At 46.0% G+C, this 27375-nt stretch overlaps 2 protein-coding genes across 6 annotated transcripts in view; both read left to right on the forward strand.

Moving 5' to 3' along the window:
* Positions 1-775, forward strand: part of CARF (calcium responsive transcription factor) — a 55828-nt gene extending 55053 nt beyond the window's left edge. For both annotated transcript variants that reach the window (XR_010473799.1, XR_010473800.1), the window contains one exon: positions 10-775. The gene's annotated coding sequence lies outside the window, so the exon portion shown is untranslated. The remainder of the gene's footprint in view (positions 1-9) is intronic.
* A 746-nt stretch (positions 776-1521) lies between these two features.
* PLEKHM3 (pleckstrin homology domain containing M3) overlaps positions 1522-27375 on the forward strand; it is a 97603-nt gene continuing 71749 nt past the window's right edge. For 2 of the 4 annotated variants that reach the window (XR_010473776.1, XR_010473775.1), the window contains exons 1-2: positions 11585-12446; positions 21944-22879. Coding sequence is in view for 2 of the 4 variants with exons in the window: in XM_065069398.1 (XP_064925470.1) it covers positions 11843-12446; positions 21944-22879 (1540 nt within the window). In the remaining 2 variants the exon portion in view is untranslated. Of the gene's footprint in view, positions 1660-5229; positions 5400-7147; positions 7271-11584; positions 12447-21943; positions 22880-27375 lie in introns of those variants that run through there. The other 2 variants (XM_065069398.1, XM_065069399.1) reach the window with 2 other exon arrangements.

Consider the following 27375-nt stretch of genomic DNA (forward strand, 5'->3'; position numbering starts at 1 on the left):
TCCCCACAGGTGACAGACCCATGTGCCCCATGCCTCCCGTGTGAGTCTGTGGTGTCCGGAAGGAACCTCACGGTTCACAGTCAGCAGAGGTGAAGTTCTGAAGCACCAGCAGACCCTGGAGTCCTAGAGAGCCTCTTTCCTTCTGAGGAGCCCAAGAGATAAATGTCTCGGTACCATTTGAGAAAAGGCTGGATGGCGATAAATAACGTGGCAAGTGATTATGCTGCCTCGTCCTTTGAAGGATTGCAGTGCATACAATTGAATTAGAATAAAAAGATCAATCTTTGACTGTTAGCTGGTGAAGAAGCTGTTCATCTTTAGGAGCAGGACTTGAAATGTATGATGCTTTAGTTAACATATTTGTAAAAGCCAGGACTAATGAATTTTCAGTCAGAAAAACTGGTATTTTTTTTTATGCCAAAGGCTCTCATTCATCCTCGCTGTTACCAAAATGAGATAACCCATATGAACACAGCTTTGCTAATTGTGCCAGTCACATTTGTGGCTATAGAGTGAGGAAGAGAAGAAAAACTTCTGATGGAAGCTAACCTATCACCTGCCTTTTGTTGTGGATTGTGAATCTTCCTTATGGACTCAGCTCAGCACCACATTTTTGTGCAGTTACATTTCAGCACTGACCTTGTTCCTGCTGCTCAGCACAGCACCGCTGGCTCTCCTGAGATGCAGTCAGAGAAACAGCACAGCGACCGTGATTTTAAATGTGCATGCAGTGCTGCTCAGAATTGATCTGCATACGCTGGCCATCAAAATTCAGGTACATCCCTCACCCACACATGGATTTCTCTCACCGTAAGGTTATTTTTACAGGACATGTATTTTCAGATGGGATGCCATGCTACATACCAATGAAATAAGCGATTCATAATGGTCTTGTAACTTTTTGTTTTCTTTGGGTAACAGGTTCTGCTGGGTATCACTTTGACAAGAGATTTCACTTAAATATGAGAAGAAACTTCTTCTCAGTGAGGGTGCCAGAGCCTGGCCCAGGCTGCCCAGGGGGTTGTGGAGTCTCCTTCTCTGCAGACATTCCAACCCGCCTGGACACCTTCCTGTGTAACCTCATCTGGGTGTTCCTGCTCCATGGGGGGATTGCACTGGATGAGCTTTTGAGGTCCCTTCCAGTCCCTGACATTCTGTGATTCTGTGTTATGAATTAATGCTCTGTGCTGCTCCCTGCAGCCCTCACCCCTCGGTAAGTGTACTTGCACCTGGGATTTTTAAAAACCCGTTCAGTATTTTGCATTCTCCTGAAGTCAGGTAGCTCCCTGAGAATCTCAGCATGGAGAGGTGCAATTTTACCCCTTGTAGGAGTGAGAAGCCTGGAGGTTTTTCTGTTATTTTCTCAGGGGACATAGGAGGCACGTTAGCGGCGCAGCCCGCCGAGCCGCTCCCCGCCGCCCCCAGCGCTGTCTCCCGGCCAGAGGGGCCCCGAGCCGCCCGCCACTTCCTCCCGGGACTTCCCGAGCGCCGGGGCTCCCGGCAGCAGGAACCTTGTTGCCGCGGAGCCGTTTCCCGCGGCGGCCGGGCCGGCTTTGCGGCGGACGCGGCCCCGCCGCCCGGCAGCAGGAGGGGCCGGGCCGGGCCGGGCCTGCGCTCCGCTCCGCGCCGGGAGCCGCAGGCGGGGCGGCGGGGCGGCAGGTAAATACTCCCCTCGGGCTGCGGTCGGTGCGGGGCTTGGAGGGTCAGCGAGGTTCGCCGGGCCCTGCGGGGCAGCCATCGCTGTGCTGCTGCCTGCGGGTGCGGGCGGGTGCGAGGAGCCGGGCGCGGCCGTTGTTTGTGGCACAAACATCCCTGTAGTCAAGTGCCCGTCTGGAAAGACACGTTCCCGTGTGCATGGTAAGGGCTTATGCTTGAGGTTTCCCCACCCAGAGCCGCTCACAACCTCAGCAGGAATTGGGGCTACTCCCCATCGGTAGAATCAAATTCTGGCATGTGCAGGCACAGTATGCAGGCATCACTCTGTTTTAGTAGCCCTGAGTATGACATAATGCTGTGGTCTTCTTACGTTGCAGTAAAATCGCTTCACCCAAACACAGCTAGTGGAATTATAGCTTCTGGTATCAAGTATGTGCGACAGGAGAGTATCAGTTATGTGGGAGTGTGTGCTGGCTGAAGCATCCCTGGCACTGCAAGGTGAGATAAGGGAAGAAAGTCGAGATTTGAGTTTGTTTAAGGAATCGTTACTTGCTCCTGATCTGTTTCCTGTTGTGCAAATATGCACTTATGGCCCTGATCCTGCAGAGATTTACAGGCAAGTCTAATTTTAGGCACTGCGTAATCCACTAACTGACTACAAAAAGTTGCAGTATCTGAGGATAACAAAGCATCAGAATCTTGGTAGGACCAATGCTCATACACTTAAAGCAACAGTAGCTTTTATCTTGTCACTTTCAAGGCTCGTTTATTCAAAATTACTGAATTAAATTTGGGATTTTAAAAAATCAGAAATCTAAAGTGCAAAACAGGGCAGTACGTAGTGGAATGAAGGATCTCATCGTCCTACAGTAGCTAGATACAGCATTACTGTAGAACCTTATCGGTCTGAAGTCACGTTACATGTTAACATTTTGATTTCATCAGTTGTTCTGGGGTCTCTACTGGGCTTTTGCTAAGATCTTCCGCAATAAAGGTGTAGTTCAGTTTAGAAAACAGCAAGTGTTTGTGCTGAGTAGATACACGATGCTGTAGCGGTACATGTGGCTACAACCAGCCTGTGGGGTCGGCTCTTGTGTCGATGCTGCCAGGGCCTGCAGGTCTGGGTTGCTGTGGGAGTTTGCTGAAATTCAGTGTTATTTGGATCTTTGCTTCCTTTCCTCCCCCTGCCCCTCTTCCCTTGATAACAAATGTGCCAAACCACTGTGGTCCTGGCTATTTGAAAGGCAAGAGTAGAGTTTAGTTTGAGGTTTGAAATGAGTTTGTTATTAAACACTGCGTTTCCATCAGTGTCAGCGTTCAGCCACTAATAGTTACGGGAAATCCAGGTCTCCCTGTAGAAAGGATTGTGCTGTCCCAGCCGAGCTCCCGGCGCACCACAGTTAGAGAGAAAAGTTGGCTGTAATTGCAGATCAAAGCTGTGTGCTGCACAGATTTGAAAGTCAAGTATATTTTCTTATGGCTGTGCCATGATCCTGGGAATAAGTGTCTCCCATGTTCTTGTGGGAAATGCTGTGTTTCTTACCCTCCTTCTGGCCTCCTGGGGCAATGGCAGCTGTTATTCCCAGCTGTGGAGTTATACTGGGCTGTGCTGGAGTCTGCCTCAGAGAAACTATCCTGCAGAGCTAACTGAAAATTAATTGTGTAGTCTGGCTTAGATGGTAAAGGATTCAGTTATTCTATTGCTATTTATACCAGCTAGTGCTTTGTCCAGGGAGGTCCCAAAGTATCTTCTGTCCCCGAGTCCTAGTTATAAGGAGATAAATGGCTTCATCTGGCAGACCCCCTTCATTATGTCCTTCCTTGCTGAAATGCAGCCACCTCAGGGTGCAGCAGGACATTGCTGCACACAACAGCTGAGAGCTCAGCAGCCTGGTTTCCAGCAGTCTCTGCAAATGAGTCCTGGAGGAGCAACAACCCCAAGAACAAAATGTGCCTTTTATTTCTGTTCAGAACTCACAGGAACAAACTGAAAATGTCTTAAAAACTGATCTCTTAAAAAAAAAGAAAAAAGAAAAAAAGTCTAGTTTTTAAGGCCTAGCTGTCTTTTCCATTCAGCGTAGTTCTAGAAAGTGTAGAATAGGAATATACCTGTGAAATTTCAGTTTGTATTGACCAGAAATGTTTATTGAAAAAAAAAAGTTTTATCTCACCTGGCATATACAAAGTTCACCCACATCCTAGCCGGGGACAGGCTGGTGCATTGTGGCATGTACAATTAGAAATATGAGAATGAGTCATGTTGTTTGTTGTTTCCTGACTGTCCAGTTCAATCATGTTTCCTCATGTACTGGAGGAGGTTTGTATCACCCCTCTCAGATACCCCGTTCCCTGACTATCTCTGTGCTGAACTCAGGGGGTTGCCGGCAGTTCTTTTGGTGTCTGTCTGCCTGGTGGTACAGGCAGGAGTTCTTGTAGTCAAGGACAGCATGTAAAATGCAAGCTATACAACTTTAAGACAAACCTGTACACACAAAGCAAATGAACCCATGCATAGAAATTATTCACCCTCCCTTGGGTTATTGGGGACTACAGGTATGTTTAAGACAACACATCCATGTCCATAGGCCAAATCACTGCGCTGCTTAATTCCGTTTGTCCCCGTGGATTTTTGTGCCTGATATGTGGGTTTGAGGTGTTTGCATCCAGCTGATCTCAGGGCCAGTGCTAGGAGACAGGGGAGCCTCTGTTCCCCAACATGTGACATCCTTCCCTGCCAGCTCAACCACCATCACACGCAAGGGGGTAAATCTGGATTTTAGTCTGATGTAACCTGTGAAGGTGCCCACGTGCCGACGGGTTTGGCTGGCCAGCAGCCTGGGCTGTGTGTCACCATCACCTAACTGCCCTCCAGTCATTCTGCTTTGCTTTCTGCTCCTGTCCTTGTCTGGGTTCTTCATCCTTTCCAGAGTCCCAGTCCGGCTACTGAGATTTCAAGTGGTTGCTCATCCACGGGAAGTGATACAGCCCCTCATTACTGGGTGCTGTTCCCCAGCTGGGAGGGATGCGTGTCAGATGGCTGCGAGGCAAAGGAGTCAGTGATAGAGATTGCGGGAGGGCTGTACAGCAGCAAGGCTCTGGAAAAGAAAAGCTTTCTGTGGTCCATCTTCCTCCACTGCTGGGTCCTCCTCACCCTCTGGACCCCCTTTGTTCTGGTGCAGCAGGATGTTGTGTGCTTTTCAGCTTAGATTTTCTTGTGGTTTAATTACTGTTTCTGAAGCACAGTTGAAATTAAATATAATGTGTGCTATAAGCACTGTTTATTATTTATTACTGTGAGCTCATCACTGGATGAGCTGTTCTGTAGCTGTGATATGTTTGTTTCCCACGCAGGGAGGATGCTTGGGGAGTTTTGTTGGTGAAGGCACTGGGTCAGAGCAGCAGCTGGGGAAAATCTGTGCTTTGACTGAGTGAGACTCATGTTACCTCACTAAGGGACTGCTTCCACTCCCAGAATATGGCATTCTGCTTCTTCCCTGGTTTCACCTCTTTCTTAATTTCATCTTTTCTCTGTGTGTTTCTTTTTTTTTTCCCCCCCTCTTTTATTTTCTGTAGGCTGGAAGAGATCACTGCTGTCTTTTAGGTTAACTGAGATTAGGCACCAAGTTAATTGCAGCTGTGCCTGCTCTTTGCCTCTCCCTGGGTCTGGCACACAGGTGTGGGAGCTCTTCACTGATGTTGGCAGCTGATTTCATCCTTAAGGGCAAGGAGACTATAGGAAACAGGTGGGTTTGCAACATGGAGATGGTTATACTTACATTCACAGTTATCTTCTCCAGTGCCTGGCCCTATAGCCAAACACTTCTGACCAGAAAGTCTTTCTTCTTGCTTTTCCTGAATATTGCCAGTGGTTTTGTGCAGGAATATTAGTCAGAAGGTATTTATGTGAGACATTTTAAAATTGGTATTGTCTGAAAAATTTACGTAATTAATTTCTCAGTTGTGTGTTGGAGAAAGAGGTTTTTGAAGATGGGCTTTTAAAATGTGATCTAAAGACAATTATCTAGGCCTCATTGAACCAACTGTTGACTGTCATATGGCACCCTCTTTGAAACTGTCATCCCTTGTTCCATGTAAAAAGTTACTTGTAGTTTTACCCTCTTTGTGAGGCACTGTAAATTTCATCCAGACGAATCAGAAGAGTTTCTGTGCTGTGTTGCTCACTCAGTGTACAGAGCAGTAGGTAACCTGGGGTTTTGGAATCACCTGGGGAGAAAGTCGCTTTGTGCCGAGGGAAACAAATGCAGCCAGGACACAGGAACATGTGATGGTTTGCACAGGGATGATGTCCCAGCTGCAGCTCACTCCCTGCAGTTGTCCCTTAGGAAATTCCTAGTTATCAGCTGCCTCTGTAAATTGAGTATGAGAGGCAGGCAGTGGCACAGCTTTTAATTGCTGCTCAGAGAACTGGCTGCACTACTCATGGGATTCGCAAGTGCTGTGAGTATGAGTGTTCTGAACCAGGACTGCTCTTTGGTTACATGTGGATGGCACATAGTGCAGTGGATCTGACTGGGGATGTTGTATGTGGAAGCTTCAAGCACAGCAGCTGTAATACGGTGCTTCCTGCACACCTAAGGGCAGGAGGGCTTCTGGTTGGGAGAGAATCAAAGAATGTTAGGGATTAGAAAGGACCTCAAAAGATCATCTAGTCCAAACAGACCTGGGTGCTGTCATGCTTTGAAAGAGCTGCTGGCCACAACAGGATTGAGAATGTTTGCTGAGTAGGCCCTACTATTCTGTAAATAAATAAAGCATCATCTGCCATCTAGTTACAACAGGGGGATGCTGGAAAGAGAGCACAACACCTTGTATTGCACTACCACTGTCAGTTCTACAACTTTTCTGCAAGCATTCTGTGCAACGTGTAGAAGTGCATAAGCAGTGGTAAAGACTGTGCAACAGTCAGCCATCTGGGCATCCTCATCTTCTCTTCTGCCCATTCAGGTGTGCCCACCTGACAAATACAGCTTAACTTCTTAACTAAGAGGTAGCACCTAAGTCTTCAGCTTTGTAGCTTTTTTCCAGGGATCCTGTACAGCAGAGTCTCGTTTTCAGGGACTGGCATTGACCTAAGTGCATCCCATTTAGATTCTGGGCAAGACTTTGCTGATGTGACCCGCAGAGCCAGTCAGAAATCCTTGTACCAGTAAAACCCTTAGGCTGTGATTGCTCAAGGTGCCACTAGAAGACATTCAGGTCACAGGCTGAGGTTGCTCAGACAGACAAGCAGAGAAGCTCTTTAGGTACGAGCTGCTCCAGCCCCAGTGGATTGTATTCCAGGCGACTGTACATCCATTTTTTCTTCAAATGACCTGTTTTTCAGACCAGGCTTTTCACAACCCGTGAGCTGGACTGTAGTGGTACCAGCCTGCAACATACCAGAAATAAAGGTCCCTGAGGCTGCTTGAATTTCCTCTGCTACCAAATTGCTACCCAACTGAAAGAATGTCTCTTTTCCTTGTTGGCATAGGTGTTTCAGCTCACAGCATGAGATAAGCAGAGCTGGTTCCCACAGCAGGTTCCAGGGTGCTGAGAAGGGGATGGGGCAAGATCTCCAGTGGCTGGGGCACCCTTGCTCTCTACTTGCATGCAGGTAACTTGTAAAACTCCTCTTGGGCTCTTGAGATAAAATTCTCAGAAACACCTAACTGTTTGCCAGGATTTGGAGCCTCAGGGTCATTAGGAATCAATAGACTCAAGGGACTTTTAACAACATTACCCATCTTTTGCTCTCTGGGAGCTCCTCTCATTTATGCATTTCCTCTTGGACACATTGCTTATGAACATCATTGATTGTTCCTTTCCAATTCTCTCACCAAATACACAACAGATAAATAGGAACTTCCCTTTTCTTTTGTATTGCTCCTTGTTTTATACGTGTCTATTACCTGTTCACCAAAGAGAAGGTCCTGTGAGCACCAAAACCAACAAGTCTGCTTATCAAGTTGTTTGTTGCCTCCTGTTCCTCCCTCCTGCTTTCCCCCTCTGCTTCCCGGAGTTTCAGATCCATCTCACACTAACCACTTGTGCTAATTTGGAGCCGTGTGGTGGCACTAGCCTTCTAGAAAGGTTAAAGGACCAAGTTTTGCCTGCTTCTCCCTTAGGAGTGTGAGTTTGGGCCTGTGTCCTGTCCAGTGTTGAACAACAGTGCAAGAACTGCATCTTTAAGGACACTGCTGCTCTGTCACACCGAGCTGGAGTTACCTATGCTGTTTGAAAGAGAGAGAAGGAGAATAACCAGCAGATAGGTAGGATGGTGGCACAATCCCTGTTTCCTTATGAAATGAAACCGAAAGATGCTGCTTTTATATATACTCTCTGTATGGATTGGTGAGCTAAATGGATCTCTTCAGTCACTGGTTCCTAAACACATGCTGGCTTTAATTTCCTCTCCTGCCAAGGCTAGACTGAGCAGTCCTGAGCATAATGTGCAAGCTGGGGGTACGCAGCAAGTCCCTGTTGTGGTGGTGTGTATCACCCGCAAGATTGCTTTCTGCCCTCGCCTCTTCTGTGGTTTTTGATTTTCCCTGGCATGTGGGGATCCAGAAAAGCAGATCAGGAAGTTAGATGATCTCTTCCAGTGCACGTTCCTTGTAATTTGTCATCTTTGATTTTTCTCTGCTGTCAGACTGTGCTGTCACCTAGGTTAAGCCATTGTGACTTGTCTAAGGGAGGTAATCTTGACTACACTGAACTCCTGTCTCACATGGCATGACCAGCACTCGTTGTTGTTTATCTCAGCCATAGGAGTGATGTGGCCACTATAAACTTGTAATAGTAAAGGCTTTACTCATATTGTAAGTGCACATTAATTATCTGACTGCTGCGTGTCCATGGATGAAAGCTGTATCTACACTAGACAGACATACAGAAAAGCATGTTTGTCACCTGCTGCAATCCCTGTGTCCAGCAGTTTTTGCTAAGTACAGTGCACCATGTTCCTTCTCCTTTTTTCAGTAAGACTAATTCCCAGGGGCCCAGATGAGCTATTAGGTTTCTGTTTCCCATAACAAACCACTGCTTACAGTTACCTGTAGCTTTGGCAGTATTTAATAGTTTGGGCTGATGCTTCTCCCTTCCTCTCCTATTCACTGCATTAGGCTGAATGTCTTGGAAAATTTCGGGTGTTTCCAAGAAGCAGTATGTAAGGCAATATATTTTACAGTAATTTAAAAGGAATTAATCCTATCCTATTTGCCTTTTTTTCACCTTCATGTGAAGGAAGTGATTTCCACTGCTTTCCCTTCTGGAGTTGATCCTGATGGAGCTGTTCACTGCCATATCAAAGGTTGCTTTTGTTTGGCACCAAATCCGTGCAGAAGCCTGAAATAAATTTTTGTTGTCTGCCTCTGACAGAAAATGCCAAATTGTGTTTATGGAGGATGTGTGATTGCAGAATCCCAGCCCAAGTGGGAATTACTGGCACAACTCTTTCTTTGATCTAAGGAGGTTCTTGGTGGTACGAGAATGCATGAGCCCACCACTGAGGTCACCTTTCACATTGTTATTGAGCATGGCAAACAGACTAGTTTGGAAGCTACAAGTGCTGCAGTTTGTGAACTGTGTGATGCAGAGGCCTGTCATCTTCGTATGACCTTGTGATTCAGCATCTTACTGGATGTGAGGTCAGTTTGTAGTTCAGCACCACCACACTTGTCTGCATGGTACTGGGTAATTCCAGCCTCACAGCATCCAGGGAAACGTGCAGCCACATGAAGCCTCCAGCATTTAAAATGGAACCTGTTTAATGTAAGTCTAAATTTTCTCCTCTTGCTTTCCACCTTTCCTAATGATTTCAAATAAAGAACAGAGCAACACTGCATCTGTTACCTCTGAAATGCTTCAGTGGCGTGTGACAAGTCCTTCTGGAGTGATTGCTGCTCCAGTGTCTAGAGTGAGCACAAGGCTGTATTCTCTGCCAGCCCCTGTGAAGGAGCATCTTTGAATGGGCCAGCCTGTAGCTTTCACTGCTGTTGTATGATTATGTTAGTGCTGGTACTGTTCAAGGAAAGCTTGTTGCGGTTTTGCAACTTCAAAATATCATTCTTGCTTTAAAGACACGCTGTAGGAGGATGTGGAGTAAGTGGGCAGGTTGCACCAGGTCATGTCCCTTAGCCTGTGCCTGGAGCTCCCAGGCTCTGAGGCACCAGGGAGCAAAAAATTCTGGGGCTCCTGGCAGGAATAAGCTTCAAGAGAGAACTCTGTGCTGCATTAAGCTGACAATGCAGTTGTGCCCAGGATGGCTTTGTTTCCCACTGCCATCATCTGGTACAGTTGCACAGCTTTGCAAGGAGTCTGTTCCCATACTGTTCTGATTTCAAACCACTCCAGATCTGTTTTGTTCACCCCACTGGTTGCAGTTCTGGCTCTGCCTTCAGTGTCTTGCTCTACAGTCACTTATTGAAGCTGATTCTAGTCCGGGTTCACTGTGAGACTACTGAAATGAACCCTGGCAAAGAGATAACACAAAAAAGATCCCAGTGTAAAGGCTTTAAGTTTTCAGAGTTATATACATGATTATTGCTTTTTAGAATTATTTTGCTTGGAGTGCATTTGCAGCAATGATGGTTTGAGCTGCTGATCTGTTAGGAGGGAGGATCAACTGCTGTTCCACACACACCTGTGTCATGTCTGGCCACAGGTGATTGTGGAGGGGATCGGTTTGTGGCACAGGATTCTGTGTCCCCTTCTTGGGGGGCTGCTGGCCTCCTTCCTCCCTCTGGATTGCCGTAGGAAAGAGTGCCTACTTAAATGACGTTGCGAATGTAAGTTAGAGTAAGGCAAATAGACTGTTCTGTGTTAAAAAGAACCTTAAATAGAAGTGTGATCTGTGTTGGGTGGTGTTTAATAGATGTTTTTCCTCAAGTGTATATCTTCACGGTTCCTGCTAGCACTTCAGCAGTATTCACAAGCTAATGAACTACTAATTATCAGCCCTGCCCAGGCTAATTAGCTCTGTTAAGAGTGTATTAATCTAGGCAGAGCTCTGAGCTCATGCAGCTTTGCTGCTTCTAGAATTTGAGTTGATGTGGTCCAAACTGGGCTGTAGATCTCTTTGACTTGCGGCTGTTCTGCACCTGTAGGCTCTAGGTCAGGGGTATCAAACTCATTGTCACCAGCGGCCACATCAGCCTCATGGTTACCTTCAAAGGGACAAATGTAATTTTAGGACTCCTGTAGGAGTAGTTACATTTATATAGTCCTAAAATAAAGATCTGCAGATTTGTGGCGGTAGAGAACATGGTATATTTTGTCTTGTTGATAAGATGTGTTGCCTTTCTGAGGCTTAGGTTGCCACATGGTTTCACTGAGGTTCCCAGTGATATTCTATTAATAGAGAGGATCTCTATATGCAGTGCTCTGCACCAGCCTCTTAGTGTCGATTTTTCAGGCAAATATCACAGTTCTGTTTATGCAGACAAGTAGGCAAAGTAGCTGCTGTAAAACTCATGACGGTCTCCTAAAACTGGGAGTGCAAGCAGTCTGGGAGAAAAAGGCAAATTATTTGAGGCTGATTGGCCTGTTTTACTAACCCTGCATTTCTCAAGTTTTTCTTGCAGCCCTGTGGGAACCTGCACTAAGCATGTCCTAGGTGGCTGCCTTTGTGATGTTCGTCAGTATTGTCTCACATCACAGCTTTCTAAAGCTTGGTTAATAAATAGCATCACTTTGGTTCCCTTTATCTGGTGCCCCATCCCACTCTCTGCAGGTTCCAGTTCAAGAAGTGGTAAATACACAGAGTGAATAACAGAAACCCCAAAGGGGTTCTTCATATGCGATAATGTTGATGCCAAATGAAGGAGAAAGTAAAATCAAGGGGACTGTGACTGTGAAAGAAGTGATGTGATTAAACATATTTATCTGGAAAAAGGCTCTAACTGACATGCTGTTTTGCTTTGCTTTACAGGTACTCTCCACCACTCTGAGCTTATTTCAAAGAGGGACTGCAGCTCACTCGATCAGTGGATGTTAAGTCTCCCATCTGCAGACGGGCTGGTTTGGTTCCTTTCTGCCACTAAGGCTTGTGATTGGTGAATTTATTTTCCCCACCATCTCTAAGTTAATAGTGTGCCAAGGACAGACGTGAAGCAGCTCTTTTTCTGGGTATTGATGTGACGTCTTCTTAACGCATCACGACGCCCCAGGCCCACTGCCAGCACAGGTGATGGAGGCTCTTGAAGTTGATGACATTAGCCCAGCCTTGGAAGTGACTGAAGACTTTTTCAATAGTTTTGAAACTAAGCTTGAAAAGATCGTGCAGCCCTCAGAGGTGTACAGTGTACAGGACGTCCCTGAACTGGTCGGGCAGGAGGTATTTGATCAGATAACAGAGAGCACAAATCTGAGGAACGTTGCCTCCTTAGCCAAAAGTAGCCTCATCTGGGATCACTGCAAAAATGGCCTCTTGGAAACCAAAGCTCAGACAGCGTTCCCTGGCAGAGACCAGCACGTGGTGCGGAGGGGAACAGCTGCTGACAACCTTGCCTGGGCTGGGGAACGGGAGACCGCGGCTTTTAACATCTTCAATATCTGCCAGCGGAGGAGAGACAGGCCTCGCTCGGTGAACGACATCCTGGTGCAGAATGAGGATGCCTCCACGTTCAAGCCAGGACACAACAGGTCACGCTCCGATATCAGCCACGTGAACTGGGGGATGGTCTTCACAGGCACCTCCCTGCAGCAGCCCCCCATGCCTGGCCGGGACAATAACTGCGCCCTGCTCTCCTACCTTATGTTAACCAATGGAGAGGACATCCAAGGAAACACAGGTTTGTGTGGTGCTTTATTGCCTCTGTTGATAAGAGGACTTCCCTATTTGTTTTTAATATTTATCTTGAAAGGGGAGATGCGTGTTTCAAAAAACAAGCATCTCTTAAGCTGATAGAAATCAGCATCTTGCTGTTGTCTTTGATATAGCTCTTGTCTGTTTGCCTTGCTAAGGATCAGTTCTTAAACCAATCTCAGCTTCTATTATTTCTATGGTTTGAAAAACTAAGCCTGTTTTACTTCTTGCTGTTTTACTTTTGGCTTATTTGACTCAGGAAAAAAGAATTTATTTGTTTTGTATTTCTGATAATTTCCTTATCTGATTTTCCCAAATTAAACAAACAAACAAACAAACATCAAACTTTGAATGCTAATGCTGTTGGGAGAATGGCAAATCCAAACAAATGCAGGTTTTGTAAAAAAAAAATAAAGAAGAGGGGCCATTAAAAAGAGGACAAACAAAGCTATACTGTGAGGCCTGAGATCTATGTGCTGTTTCTTTAAGAAATTCTGGCTATTCAGTCCATAAACAATTAACAAAAACTCAAGCTGGCTATTTGTGCTTGTCAACATTAAGGCATCTGCCAGCTTTGTGTGGGGTGCAGGAAGTCTTGTTATCAGATTGAGGCAGGCGCCTCCAGCAGCCGGACCAAGCGGCCTTTCAGCAACTGATACTTTTTCCTTTTCCTTTCTCAAGCGCCGCACTGGAAGAGGTTGTGCCCAGGGCTTTGGAAACACTGAACCAGTGTCTGCATCTCCGTGATTTGTTTTAGAGATGGCAGAAGGGAACTGGGCACTTACAGAAGAGAAAAGCAGCTAGTGCCATGAAGTTTTTGTAATCTAAATAAAGGCGGGACTTAACAAAGGAATTTAAAAATCAAAGGGTTGTGAAAGTTGTGTGTGTATGGTGGAATGATGCCAGTTATGAATAGGTAGCTGGTTTAGGGTTAAAACAAACTTTTTTGGTTAGGTCTTCCAGGTAAGTCAGCTATTTTGGAGAAGGGAAAGCAGATGCCCAAATGTTTCTGTTTGTGGATGTGTGCATATATAAATATAAATATATATAATACATAAGCATATATATATGTATGTATACACGCACAAACCTGTATGTTCCTGTGTTATATTGTGACATAGTTGCTGTATCCCAAAGAAGGGGTGCTCTTGGCTTACAAAGGCAAGTATATCTGCTCTTGGTTTTGTTTAGGGAGATATATTGCTTCCTGTAGAGTGGGGTCTCTGTTCTGCATCCTTGCCATGAAAGCCATGATGAACATGAATGCACTCAGAAGCCTGGAGCTCTCGATTTTCCTCAGCTGTATCCTGGGCATCTCATGGGTTGAACTTTACATGCCCACAGAAGCATGATTAAATCTAGCCTTTAAAGTTCAGTAGATGATTCCGATACTATTTTAAGCTTAGTCTTTATGGCCCAGTTTCCCCATGCAGCCCTCAGAAAAATAAAGGAGTTTGTTACATACACTGTTTAGAATAAGAAATACCTAAGCCATTCTCTGTTTACTGGCTTGTTCATGTACTTATTCAGTGAGAGTAACTGAGAGTAATTTCAAACTGCCACTGTATCCCCAACCTGCAAGAAGCAAGTCACCAATCCAGCTAGTGCTGAGCAGCAGAGCCCCAGGCTAAACTGGCCTCCCTTCTCTCCGTCCAGGGCTCAGGCAACTGCAAGAATACGTTGGGGTGCACCCTAGTGCATTGAACCTCTCTCTGGGCTGAAGCAAATGACATTCCCCTCTCCCTTACACACAGATGCAAGACACTGTGATGCAATTGTTCATTAAAGGAAGCAAAATGAAAAATGGAAATTATGTATAATTTTCTTCCCCTTCTGGCAAACAAATAAATGATGTTAGGAACCACAGTGCTGGGTCACCATTGCTACCGAAGTCAGGGGCCGCGTACTGCAGTCTGTCCCCTCTCCTGGGTGAGTCTCCTCCCTTTGGGAAGCTGGGCTGTGTGCAGTGTTGTCCTCCTTTCACCCTGGCTCCCACCTGAGCTGTCCAGTGCACTTTGCTTAGAGACAACAGACCCCAGGGAGACACACCAACCCTCTAGAAGCCCTAAGAGGGCCTTGCTGTATCCAGAGTCAAGTCTATAGCTGGACTTCAAACTGCTGTGTAGAACAGCTTGTTAGAAAACCTCCCATGGTGCAACCATAAGAGGAAGAGACAAGAAATGCGCTCTGTGTACAGGTGGATGTAACTATGGGATTCCTTAAGCTTGGTTTTGTCCAGGCCTCGGTCACCCCATTGTGGTGTGTACCCAAGGCATGCGGCTTTGGATGCAGAGTGGCATTCAGTTGTGCTCTGCCCAGCCCCTCAGCAGGCACTGACACTGTTTCAATGCAGTTAATCAAATTAAGTTTTTCTCCATACAGAAAAAGTGAACAAACTGTGTTGGAGTGTGATATATACTCTTTATTATGATTTCATGTTAAACAGTTTGTGGTTACAAGTTGTAACTGTGAAGACCTTGCATCTATAAAGTAGTTGTGTGATGTACAGCAATATTAGCACTCCTAAGAAAAAAGGCAATTGACAGATTTCTGTGAAGCGAACTCTTGTTTTATACCGTCTGCAACAGGCCCATCCATTCCTCGGTTTCTCTCTGGTGCCAGGAACAAGCCCCATCACTGTCCTCAGTGCTGCCAGAGGTGTAGATCACTTCAAAATGGCTTTTTACAGAAAAGAGTTGGTGCGGTCGAGTTCTGAGATCTCAGAGGTGAACCATGCAAGGGAAGGAAGTGGATTAGTAAGAGTGGCTGCAGAACTTCTCCCAGCACTCACCTGTAGCCCAGCAGCAGTCGGGTACCTCCGAGGTGCTCAGTGCACACTTTTTCTGTTGCATTTTGCAAAGGTGCGAGAAATTTGTCAGTGTTTGCTGTGTGCTCTCCACAAGCCTTGCTGCATGGGACATTTGGAGGCTTGGAGGCAGTGGTACCTTATTTAAGAAAGGAGAACTTGTGTGTTCTGAAAATGTGCTCTCTTAACCTGTTTCCTTAACGTGTTCTGCCCAGGGGCTGTGCAGGTTTTAGAAGGTAGCCATGGTATTTCTTCCCACTGTTTTTACATGACAGCCTGCCACAGAGTTTGCTGCTACTGTGAGCTGAGCTGAAAAGAGAAAAGCAAAAGCAAACAAGTAGGTGTTGCAGGTGTGTGTATCTGGGGCTGGTAGTTATTCTCCATGAGAGACCAAAAGATGTATTTTAAGGCTGGCAAAAGCTGCTGCAGTGGTTGAAGGAGTTGTAATGTCTCGAGGCATCCCATTCCAGGGCTTTAATACAGATTAAGCAAATGCACGTGGGATACCGAGAGCAACTTGAGGCACTCCTGTCAGTCCTGTTGCAGTAGAGGACTTCCTTCTGGAGCCTGCAGAGGTCTCCCAGTCCTCTGAACCTGGCCAAGTTGCTACATAAATTAACTCTTCACAATTTTTTTTTTCCTTATCTTCATAGTATATTTATTACTATGAGCTTATCTGTCCCTACTGCTTGGGTTTTTATAATACAAATAAAATGAAACTGGATCCTTTCCATGTACTGTGAAAGAAAAGGATCTGAAAAGAAGCTGTGCCTTTTGTGGCAATATCTCCTTAGGCCTGCTGGCAAAACAGCGAGTGTGCTGGACATGAACAGTTCGTGCTGTGGAACAGTGTCAGGCTGTAAGAAGAGCTAGCAAAGATGGAAGTCGTAAGCAAATTCAAGGCAGGCTTTTGTATTTCTGAGCACGTGGCCTGGCAAACAAAGGGAGAATGCTGCTTCTGTAGTATCCAGCGAAAGCTTGCGTAGATCATTGGGACACAGTGTGTGAGCAGTTATCTTTAGTAGTCATGAGGATGTTTGTGGTGGTGGGTCATAGAGCAGCAGACAGCGGTGCCATCGGTTGCTGCTGCCGTTGTCCTGCTCAGGGAGAAGCTGCAAAGACAACTGGCTGGAAGGGGGTGTCAGGGAGCTGCAGAGGTGGAGGTGGCCAGAGATCCTGAGAGCTGTGAAACAGTGGAGGTGTGACATGCAGCCCTCAAGCTTCCCATCCAGTGATGGCCAGGTAAAGCTGAACCCCTGACCCATCTCCCAGGGAGGTTTCTGAAGCCTGATCGCAGTTTGTGCTTTGGCAAAAATGCCCCTGTAACACTGTCTTTTGTCTGTAATATGGAGAAGCTACACAGCCAGGACAGGGCAATAGGCTGTTAATTGCCATTGGGATGGCAGAACATTCTAGGTCTGTGGTGTTGTGCAGAAGGTAATGGCGCCATCATCTAAGAGGCAGATGTGCAGAAGCAACACTTCTACACCTTCCTCTCTGGAGAGCAGGAAGCCTCAAACCACTTGGAAATAATCCCAGAGCAAATTGGAGCTGGTTGGAGAACCAGTGCCCCCGCTGTGGCCAATTTATTTTCAGCATTAAAAGGTAGTGAATAAAAAGCTGTACTGGAGAGATTTGGGGCCTTTCATGATTCAAGGAGGCAAAAATGTTAAAATCCAGTGTGAGCTGGGTGCCCTCCACTCTGGGAGTCCGTAAGTGCCAGGGACTGTCTGAGCATCTGGCAAGAGACAACCCTTTTCTCCCAGGAGACTGCAGATTAAATACTCCACACCGTACGGATAGGGAGGGTGAGTAGGGACAATGAGAGGTGAGGCGTTTGGATTACGGTAAACAGCACTGATGAGTTTGGTTGTGGAGCTGTTCTGGTTGGGAGGATTATTCTTTATGGAGATTTTTGCTCTGGAATTACGATGCTCCATAAACAAACAAACAGAGTTTTCATCTCCTGGAGCAGTGCCAATTGCTTCCACTAATATTGTGATGACTTTCATAACTTAATTTTCAGGTTAGTTGCCATTATTCCCTTAGTGGTGTCAGCTAACTCTCCTAATGTGAATTGACCCTGTTTTTGTAGCTTTGATAGTCCCTTTATACCCTTTCTTCCTTCTTTTTAAAGCTGAATTGAGTGAATTTATAAAAAAAATCAGCAAATCCATCTTTGTTTGATATTCTCAATTCTTTTGCAAATGCTCCTGTTTTATGCATCTCCTAGCTGGTGGTATGTAACCATCTCTTTTGACTCATTGTACTTCTGTCTCTTCCACAGTTGAGTCCTGTTCTGGGTTGGTCTTGACTGAATCCAGTCTCCTCCACTGCCCCCTTGGCACAGGGTGCTGGTCTGCTCAGCAAACACCAGTGGTACAAGTGTTCCACTTGCTGCAGAGCAGCAAGGAGGTTGGATGGAGTGTCTGGGCAGCTGGCATCCTGTAGACTTCAGCAGAGTTTCTCATAGAATGCCAAGCCTGAAAGGGAGACATAAAGAGTAATTTGTTTAGGTTCTTTACTGATCTGTGTAGACAGTTCATTCAGTGAGTAGCTTATTTTTGGTCAGCAGCTAAGCCAGCCTCACTAGCAATGCATACATCTAAAATTAAGGGTTTGCAAGTTCAACATTTTCAAAGCAGGTTTTGCTTTCCCTAAGCCTAAGGAAGATGAAAAGGAGTGAATGCCCTTCTGGTGGCTTCTTTATATAAAATAACACGAACCGCTACCTAGTTACAAGTCCCATTGCTGTAGTGGTCCCTTGAAAAGAGATGAAATTTGGAGAAGAAGCCATATCTGGCTCCAGGACAGCCATCTGCTTGGAGTTTGTGCCCAAGTATCAATGCTGTTATTTCAGGACCAAGTAGAATCAGATATACTTGCCTGAAAGAGATACATACATGTGCACAGCCTCATGGGAAAATAGGTGGGAAGAAAATATGGTGTTTTTTAAAACGGAGGGAAGTAGACCCTGTAGATCTGTGTAGCACTGTCTGAGGCACAGTTTGTGATCCGGCAAACCCCACCAAGCAGGTGACCAGCCCAATGCAACCTGAGGGCATTTCAGATCTCAAAGGTGTCTGCTAAGATTTATGGAAACTGGAGAAGAGGACTGTTGACAAAAACTCTAACCTGTGCTCTCTTACTAAGCATTAGAGAACCCGGAGAAGAGTGGCACCTCAAGAGACAAATCCCTCAGAATCTGGGCATCTCCGCTTTTGCTATTTCCCAAGTTACATGGTATTAATGTGTCAGAAATGCTTCAGTGGTGGAAAACAGGGCAAGTTTTTGTGCCGTACCAACAAGGACGCAAGTACAGTCAGTTGTTCAGGAGCATGTATCTTCTGGACACACTAAGACAAGATTTGGGCTCCCTCTCCTGGGATGCTGGTTGCACCACCTGTTGCAAGTGTGGACAGGGGTAGGCGTGTGCTGGGGAAGATGCTGCCCTGTCCCCAGCTGCTAAGCCTCCCTTTGTTTCCCTCTGCCTCCTTCCCCTTCTTCCCTTGAAATTATAACTCCAAATGGCTCAGATGTGGGCCATTTACTGTGATTATTTCCATTTTTTCACTCTTCCTCAATTTACTCTCCCTGTAGGGAGGAAAAGAAATGCAGTTTCTGTGTGGAAGGTGGATGGAGAGATGGTAGCGTTTGCTCTCTGAGTGAAAAGGTATTATCTGGCACGCTGCGTGTCGAGGAGATGAAGGAGCAGAAGGCTGTAAGGGGGGTGTGTGTAGCATATGGATTCAACTTGCCTCTGCCAACACCTATTGCCCTGACCTAAACAATATGAGGCATTTTAATTTTAATCAAGTTGGCTGCTGGTTCTGTCCTGGTTAGGAAAGCCAGTGGAGCCGATTCGCAGGAGCTTGAAGGGAAGGAGGGGGGCGGCTCTGTGAAAGCCAGGGAGAGACAGCCTTTCTCTAACTCAACAAAAGACAAGCAAACCTGCGTGGGGATGAATGAGGGGTGGCTGGGGGAAGGTTACGAGTTGTCTTATTATGGAGAAGCTTGAACTGTCATCTGTACTTGATGGAAGCGAGAGAGATTGCAGTTGGAACTGCAGAAGCGCTGCCTCCCTGATTGGATTAATAGAAAGGGAAGATGACTCTAGAATGGCTGCCCATTATCTGCACTACAAAGGGATTAGTGTGGGTTTCAGAGAAATTAATGGCTTTTGAGTTAGCACAGAAATACTAATGAATGTCAGGGCCAGAAATGTGCGGTGAACAAAATTGGTTCTTTTAGTGTGTGTGTGTGTGTGCATGAGTGTATCTGTCCATTTGGGATAAGAAAATGTGCTTTTTCTCTACCATTCTGAGTTTTAGATTAGGCTTTCTGTTTTCATATTTAGCTGAAATACTCTCGAGTAGCTTATTTGTTGGCAAGGTATAGTCATATTGATTTATTTTCCACCTTCTCATACCTACTGCCAAAGTAGCAATTTTTTAATTGTTTTGATTTTAGTCATATATACAGGAAATCTTTGTAGGTGACGTGTAGAGCACTTTGAACATAGTGTTAAATGCAGACTTCATTCTGAGCAAGGGGGCAACATGGGGAAGCTGAGGCTGAACTGGAAAAGTGAAACCAAAGTGCATCCTTTTTGTTAACGTGGATGGGAGGTAGCATCCTTCCCCCATTTTTTAACCCCCATGAGGTCTGCATGCTCTATTAAGTATATAAAACAATGAATTCTCATGCATGTTCATTAAGTTTAACTGAAACTTGTCTACTTAATCATTATAAATCCTTAAAGTGGGTCATCACTGAAGAGGTAACCAAAGCTTTTACACTGTTGCTGGCCTGAATCTTCCTCCTGCCCATACATGAAACTCTTACAACCAACTACAGCAACACTTTCAGCCAAGGACAGGAGCATCTCCTTGGACAGTAGGTTACAGCCCAAGTTCTGCTTTCTCACCAGTTGGAATCAGAAGCCCTTTGGACAGCACCTATGTCCCTCAAATACTTCTGGTCAATGACTCTCCTTGTGCCCCTGAGAGGATGGATAGACTTGTCCATTAGCAGCATGGCCATCAATCCTGGCTGTGTTAGCTGGGAAGCCCATTGCACGTGGGGATGCAGTAACTTCTATACAGGCTTATCTTTGGCTCTTTGTTTCCGAGGTTCGCCAAGCTCAGATGCTTCTGTTGTCTTAGCTCTGCATTGAAGACATCTTAGGTATACTTGGAGGCGGTCATGTCTAAAACTGGGTAGAGTGTGGCCTGTTAATGTGAGTAGTAACTGTTTAAGCTGAGGTGCTGACAATATTTTGTGCCTCCAGCTGTCAGCCGAATCCCTCTTTCAAAGGTTGTCAGCTTGAGGGCAGAACCCACCAGTGAAACATCTCCTGCACTGCGTGTTTTGTAATTGCACGTTAAGGTCAGTTGATGCTGGGTTTGTTTTGACCAGTTGAGCCGGTCAGTGGATGAGGAGCTTGCTCCTGGGCTTGGGAATAGCAGTATCCAAGGGAGATGGACAACCAGAGGCAGAAACCTCTTCACTTGTGTCTGTTAACTCTGCCACTGTTTGTAAGTCAGGACCCGTCAGAGGTACCCTCACAGGAAAGGCAAAATAGAAATCAAATGGGAGCAAGAACTTGCTCTTCAGGCTGCACTGTTTTGGGCTACTAAGTGTTGAAGTTGGTGTTGGAGCATATCAGCAAATGCCACTGAATTTATACAGGGACCAGCAAAAATTGCAGAGCTACATGTCCAGGCCAAGATGAAAATAAGACGTTTGCATGTAGTATTGGTGGCTGAAGCGGTGCAAATCGGACTGGAACGAATTTTGCATAGAAGCATTTTTTAAAACTCCGAAGTGCTTTAGATAACTCCATTTAAATTAATATCATATTGGTGCCTAGAATTACTTGTATATGGGCTGGTTTTAAAATTCCCCTCAACTTTGCTTTGGGCCGGGCTTTGTGGACGCGTCTGCTCCAAAGCATCTGAAGCACTGGGGCACTGAGATATTTGAGCCTGGGCAGCCCCCTCCTTTTCATTTTTGGTCATGTCTACCAGTCCTGAGCCAGATCCTCATAAATCAGCAAAGCTCCTCTCTATTAAATGGAACCGTGCAACATGTTCTGGTCCTGGCTTGTGCTGAAATGTGGTCAGAATGTGGGGAGAGCACTGCCCCACCATCTGAGGAAGAGTGTGAGAAGTAGCTGGGGTCAGAGGAAGAGAAGGTGCTTTCCCTTTAGCCCCTGGGGAGACCATGGCAGAAGAGGTGTTTCCCTGCAAGGTGTTGTTTTAATTTGTGTTTGTTTCTCATTGTCAAAATCTATTTTAATTCGCAAGAGATTACTTGATAATATCGTACTCTTTTGGACTAGGTTCTGGGAGACTTGTGGTGTTTTGTTGCTTTGTCACAATTCTCCTGGATAATCTCAGGAAAATCGCTTTGTTTCTCTGTCCCGCTGTTTCCCTGCCCCTTTTTTGTGAAGTGTTTTGGTACCTCTGGGCAAAAAAGTGCTGTGTTCTTGTTGGCTCAAAGGTTGAGTCAGTGCTTGTGTTTGATAATTATAACCTATTGGGTGAAGGCTATTTCCTGTCCTCCAGATAGACCATGTATGGCTAGGAGAGATGTATAAACCAGAATGATGTAGCAATTTGAAACTATTATTTTAAAAGAATTGATAGCAACAATTCTCATTTTGTTTCTTCCAGAACACAAGCCAATGTTCCCAAACATTCTGAAGAAGGGATACTTAGAAGTTAGAAGAGACAATGACAGCTACTGGCAAACCTGTTATGCTGAGCTCTCCCCATACAAACTGTACTTGTATTGCTTGGACAGCAGTGGCAACCAGACTCTTCCCACCATGTATCCACTCTTGCGTTTTCAAAGGGTCACTGTGACTGGTTGCATTGAAACCAAGGTGGTGGACGCCATCCTGTCAGACAACTCGCAGCTACAGCTGAAAGCGGAGTCCTCGTGGGAGGCTTTGGACTGGGGACAGACGCTCTGGGAGGCAGTGCGTACTTCTGTGCCTGCTTTCACGAGGCAGCAGGAGAAACTGGAGAATGTGCCAAAGCCTGAAAATAACAGTGACCTTTCCCAAACCAATGGATTGTTAGAGAAGCCCATGGAGCTCTTCTTATCCATGAATTTGACTGAAAACACTAAAGAGTACCAAAATATTCTCAAATCAGGGACTCTTTACAGATTAACTGTTCAGAATAACTGGAAGGCATTTACTTTTGTCTTGAACAGGTCTTATCTCATGGCATTCCAACCGGGTAGGCTTGATGAAGATCCTCTGCTGAGCTACAATGTTGATGTGTGCCTGTCAGTCCAGACGGATACTCAGGATGGCTGTGACTCTTGCTTTCAGGTCATTTTTCCTCAAGATGTCCTCCGCCTGCGTGCAGAGACTCGTCATAGGGCCCAGGAGTGGATGGAGGCACTGAGAACAGCAGCCAATGCTACTAGAACTTTAACTCAGAACCCACAGGTCACACTTAGGAACAAACCCGGAGATCGGCCCTTTGGAAACGATCTGAGAAAGAGCAAGCGCCAATCTGTGACCACCAGCTTCCTGAGCATCCTCACCACGCTGTCCCTAGAGAGAGGGCTTACTGTTCAGAGCTTCAGGTGTGCAGGTAAGAAACCAGGCTGCAGCATTTGCACCCGCCGCTCTTCTGCAGGAAAATAAAATCACTTGAAAGAGCAGGCGTGTGTTTTAGCAGCACACAGCTACTCCCTGCCTCTCACTGTCAGTGTAGACACTTTGGCGTGTTAGCCTTCCTTTGCTCTCTGTGAAATGTGAAGAACCTATGTGATGTTTAGGGGTTCACCTGCATTTCAAGAGAAGTGCTGAAACATTGGATCCTGCACGTGCAGCATACAGCACTACACAGGCCAGGGCTGCCTTACAGGTTGCTTGGGCTGTTTTCTTGCTTCAGGACACTGGAAAGGTGGTCCATAAGCAAAGAGGTTTGTATTCTTGATACAAAGCAACTTTCCAACTTCTAGCGCTTTTGTTTCCTTTTATTACTGCATATCCTTCAGGTTGTTTTGGGGGCTGAGCACTGGGTGTTCTGGGGGGACTCCTCAAAGCATATATGCTTCCCTGAAACACCATCATTTGGCAATGTGTTCTACTACTGAGGTTCAGGCATGAGCTTATCTGCTCAGCTCTTCCCTTGAGGCAGGGGTGAAAATATGACCTTAAGCCTCTGTATCTAGTTGTAAATCTCAGTTAATTTGACTGCTGACCCTAGTGTGAGGCAAAAGCATGATTTTGTCCAGTTTGGGAATAAAGTAAAAACAGCCAGGACCCATGTGAATGCAGTTCTTTGTCCTTTTACTTCAGAAAGGGCACTTTTGTGGAGCAAATTTGGGAACTTTGTGCCTAAATTGTACTGTGTGGCTGGCTTTAGTTGTGTTCACTTAGAAATTGTCAGCTGTATCAGAAACATCTTTTCTGGAGGGTTTTCCTCTGTTATGGGAGCTGTGAGGGTCCTGCCTCCTCCTCCCCGCTTTGCTCTGGGCTGGGTGGCTGTCTGATGTGGGGGTCTCCTGTTGATCTGGAACCACATATGGCTGTGAGGGGGGTCTGTGTGTGCCCAGAACCTGCTGGCTGGCCTGAACCCCTCCCAGGGGACACCTGAGCCACAGAAGTACTAGGGTGCCCTCAGAACTGGCCATGGGTGCGGATGGGTTCACCCCTCTCCGACAGTCACCCACAGGTGCTGTTCCTGCTCTCTTCTCCGCAGTGCGTGGCGCTCGCCTGGTAGCTGGAGCATGGTGGAGATTGGCCTCACTGTAGTTAATGGTTTGGTCATGATGTTGGGGCTTCTAGCTGAATTCAGTTCTGTCCTTGGCTGCAAACTGTTTATGTGACTTCATGGCAGCAATTATGTGGCAAACTGCTGCTGAAACTCTGATTATCTGAACACTGTTGGACAATGGTCATGTCTTACCTTTAATGGTAGTTGTGAGAGTTAAAGCTGCAGGGAGACTCTGGGAATGGGTCAGATAAGTATCCCCAATATGCATCCAGCCCGGTGTATTACCCAGCTGACAGCCTTGTGAAACTCCAGAACACAGCAGAACTGACAGCCTCATTTTAAGCTAATGTCTGAGATGACATTAAAACTTTATGCCTTTCTCCTCATTTATTTTAATTCACAGCTCAGTAAAGGAAAATATTGTAGTTTTACTTTATCCTGTGACTGAGGTCCAGGAGAGTTTTGAGCGTGCATCCCCAGTGACCTCCTCAAAAATATGAGTCCCTGGGATGGCAACAAAATGCATGTCTCCAGTGTGAAATATGTTTAGTCTTGCATTTTATAGTAAGGGAGCAGTGTTTTCTGTGGGAAAGGGGGGGATTTCCTCTCCCAAACATTGGCCGATTCATCTGCACTCACTCATGTATGTATTCCTCGCAGAAATAAGGTGCTCTGACCTTGTCAGGGTTGCACAGAGTCCTTTTCTGATACACATGAGACATTCCCAGCGCTCATGTGGCCTCCTTTTGATCTGCAAAACTGAACAAACGCTCTTATTCTAAGAAGTGTGAGTTGCGGAGAGTCTGTGAGAAGCCAGCCAGTGGATTTCCCTGTACCTGAGGACGGGAATGGATGTAGGAGCGGACCCTTTGCCATCTGAGACCCTTAGAGTTGCTCTTTGAGAGTCGGCTGGAACCTGTAGCTGTTACCACATCACAAAGAAATGAATAATTGTAATTATAACTGGGAGAAGCTGGGGAAGCTTGTCTGGCTCAGAAGAGTTTGTGCTGAGGAGACCTCGGAGATGCACCAGCGAGCTGGGATTCTCTCCTGGTTCCTCACTCCCTGCAGGCACTTGGTGCTGCTGCTCAGCCTGGGCTGCTGTTTAACCTGAGGGGACTGCTGTTGATAATTACAGCTTGCAGGCATTGAGAGCAGTTTTCCCCAGGGCTGCTGGGAGGGGTAAGCTTGGAAAAGGATGAGGAGGGGGAGGAAGAAAAGTTTTGCTGTGAATTCTTCAGCCATTTAGTGCAAATTCCTGTAATTACCGTCTTTGTGTCCTGTCCCAATGGCACATAATACAGCAGAAGCCTTTCCTAATTGAGACCTTACAGGAGGTACAAATCCCTCCTTTGTTCGGCCTAACAAATTAGTGCCAGAAAGTGGCAAGGTCCGAGTGGGAATCAAAGGCAAGCAACACAAAGATGGAACTTAAGGCTACAGTAATAACCCTCTCTAGTCCTGCAGGGGTGGGAGGGAAGGAAAAGTAATGACCAATGAAAAATGAAGGGTTTTTTTGTTATAAATTCCCTTGACATGACAGCACCTCAGGGCTGCTTTATTTATTTAGGAAAAGTGATTAAATAGTAATACAACAGGGCAGACCATTGTCTCTTGAGCTACCCCCCTCCCTCCAGACCCCTGCTGCCTTGGCTAATTGATTGACAATGAACCTCTGATAAAGAAGGTTGTTGGGAAGACCTGATGGAGACAGGCTGTTTTATTTTTTTTTCTCTTTGCAGTCTTTGTAGGGTTCCCCTCCCCAACTTTTTTTTTTTTTTTGAAATGCCCTCTACATCCTCTTTCCTTTTCTCCCTCAGTAAAAGCTTTTCAGGGGGCTGCTCCCAGACAAACAGCTGAGGCTCACAAGCAGGTAGGGAAAGAATGCGAATGTCTGTGCCTTGCTATTGACAAGTTTATCTTGGAGTCTGAGTAGGACTTTTCAACTCATGATAGAAGCCAGGGCCTGGTGTCAGCTGCAGTCATGGGGCAGGGAGGACAAACCCTTGATACAATGGGAGTCAGAAGGGCAGACTGAAAAAAAGTTTTCTTTTGCTTGATCAGCAGATACAAAAGCTTTCCCCCACATTTCTAACTGCTTGTCTTACTACAGAGGGCAGGACTTTATTTGTTATCATTTCCAAAAATAAGCTAATAGGCCACTGATTAACGGTGGAAAGCCATATTTTTATAAACCTTTTTACCTATGCTGCCATTATTTGTGTATTTGTCTTGGAACAGCAATACATTTTGGAACGTGTGGTTAACCAGAAACTGCTGGCACAGCCATGGCAGCCTCCATTATCCTTTGCATGTTCATATAACTGCAGGCTTGGTCTTGCCCTGTTGCTGGGGTACAGTGATGTTCCTGTGGGGAGTGTTTGGGACTCAGAGCAAGAGTGGCGAGTGTCAGTCTGCTCAGGTGAGAGTTCAGAGGGACCTACCTCTTGTCTTCAAATGGCTACGAAGTGAAAATTGGTTGCAAGGCCAAGCTGGTAATAATCAGGTTTTATGATCTGTTCTTTAATATGTAGGAAATAAGACACGCGCATCATGTTAGAATGAACTGTTGCAGGGAGTGTTATTGTTTTTTGTGTATTTATTTCACCTGGATTCAAGAGAAATCCCCAAATTGTTCATGTTACAAATTTGGGGTGAGGTGACTTCCATCAAAACATGTGTTTGGCAAGTGCAGCATCTTGTAGACAGCGGTAGCCAACTGTAAGTACTCCCGTGGATGGCCTGACTCCCTGTTGGTCTGTCTGTGGGCTCCTGGGGAAAGGCAGGAGTTTCTCCTTGAGCTCTATAAGGGCAGATGTCCCGAGCTGCCCTTCACTATTGCTATTTCCCTGGCATGTGCCTTTGTGTTTCCATAGATGGGGAAGACAAACAGCCTCTGCCCTTGCCTCCTGTTTTTGCATGGCTCCTGGTCTTTTGATGTCTCTCTTCCTTTTCACCATTTTTTTTTTCTCCTCCCTGTCCTTTATTAAAACAAACATTTTTTCCAGTGAAGACAATTGTGTCTGCCAGGAACCCTTATTGCTTAGACAGCGAGTCCTAATGGATGTTGGAGTTTCCGCCTTCTGCAAAATGTGCTCTACACCCTTTGGTTTGTGTGTGTGGCTTTTCTTGCTCCTCTTCTGGGGTGTCTTCTGTCTTCTCCTCCCTGCTTTCTCCATGTCTCCTCACTTGCCAAAAGGATAAATACTGCTATTAGGGCTCCACTGGTTTGTCTGGCTGAGCTGAACACGAGGTGCAGAGAAGCCAAGGTTAGTAAATGGGCTATTTCCTGAGCTTGCAGCCCTGTCAGATTGAGCAGCGGGTGGAAAGCTGTTGGCTTTCGAGAGTCCTTGTGCCTCTATTGC

This window comes from Columba livia, chromosome 7, assembly GCF_036013475.1.
Source record: "Columba livia isolate bColLiv1 breed racing homer chromosome 7, bColLiv1.pat.W.v2, whole genome shotgun sequence".
Classification (NCBI taxonomy): Eukaryota; Metazoa; Chordata; class Aves; order Columbiformes; family Columbidae; genus Columba; species Columba livia.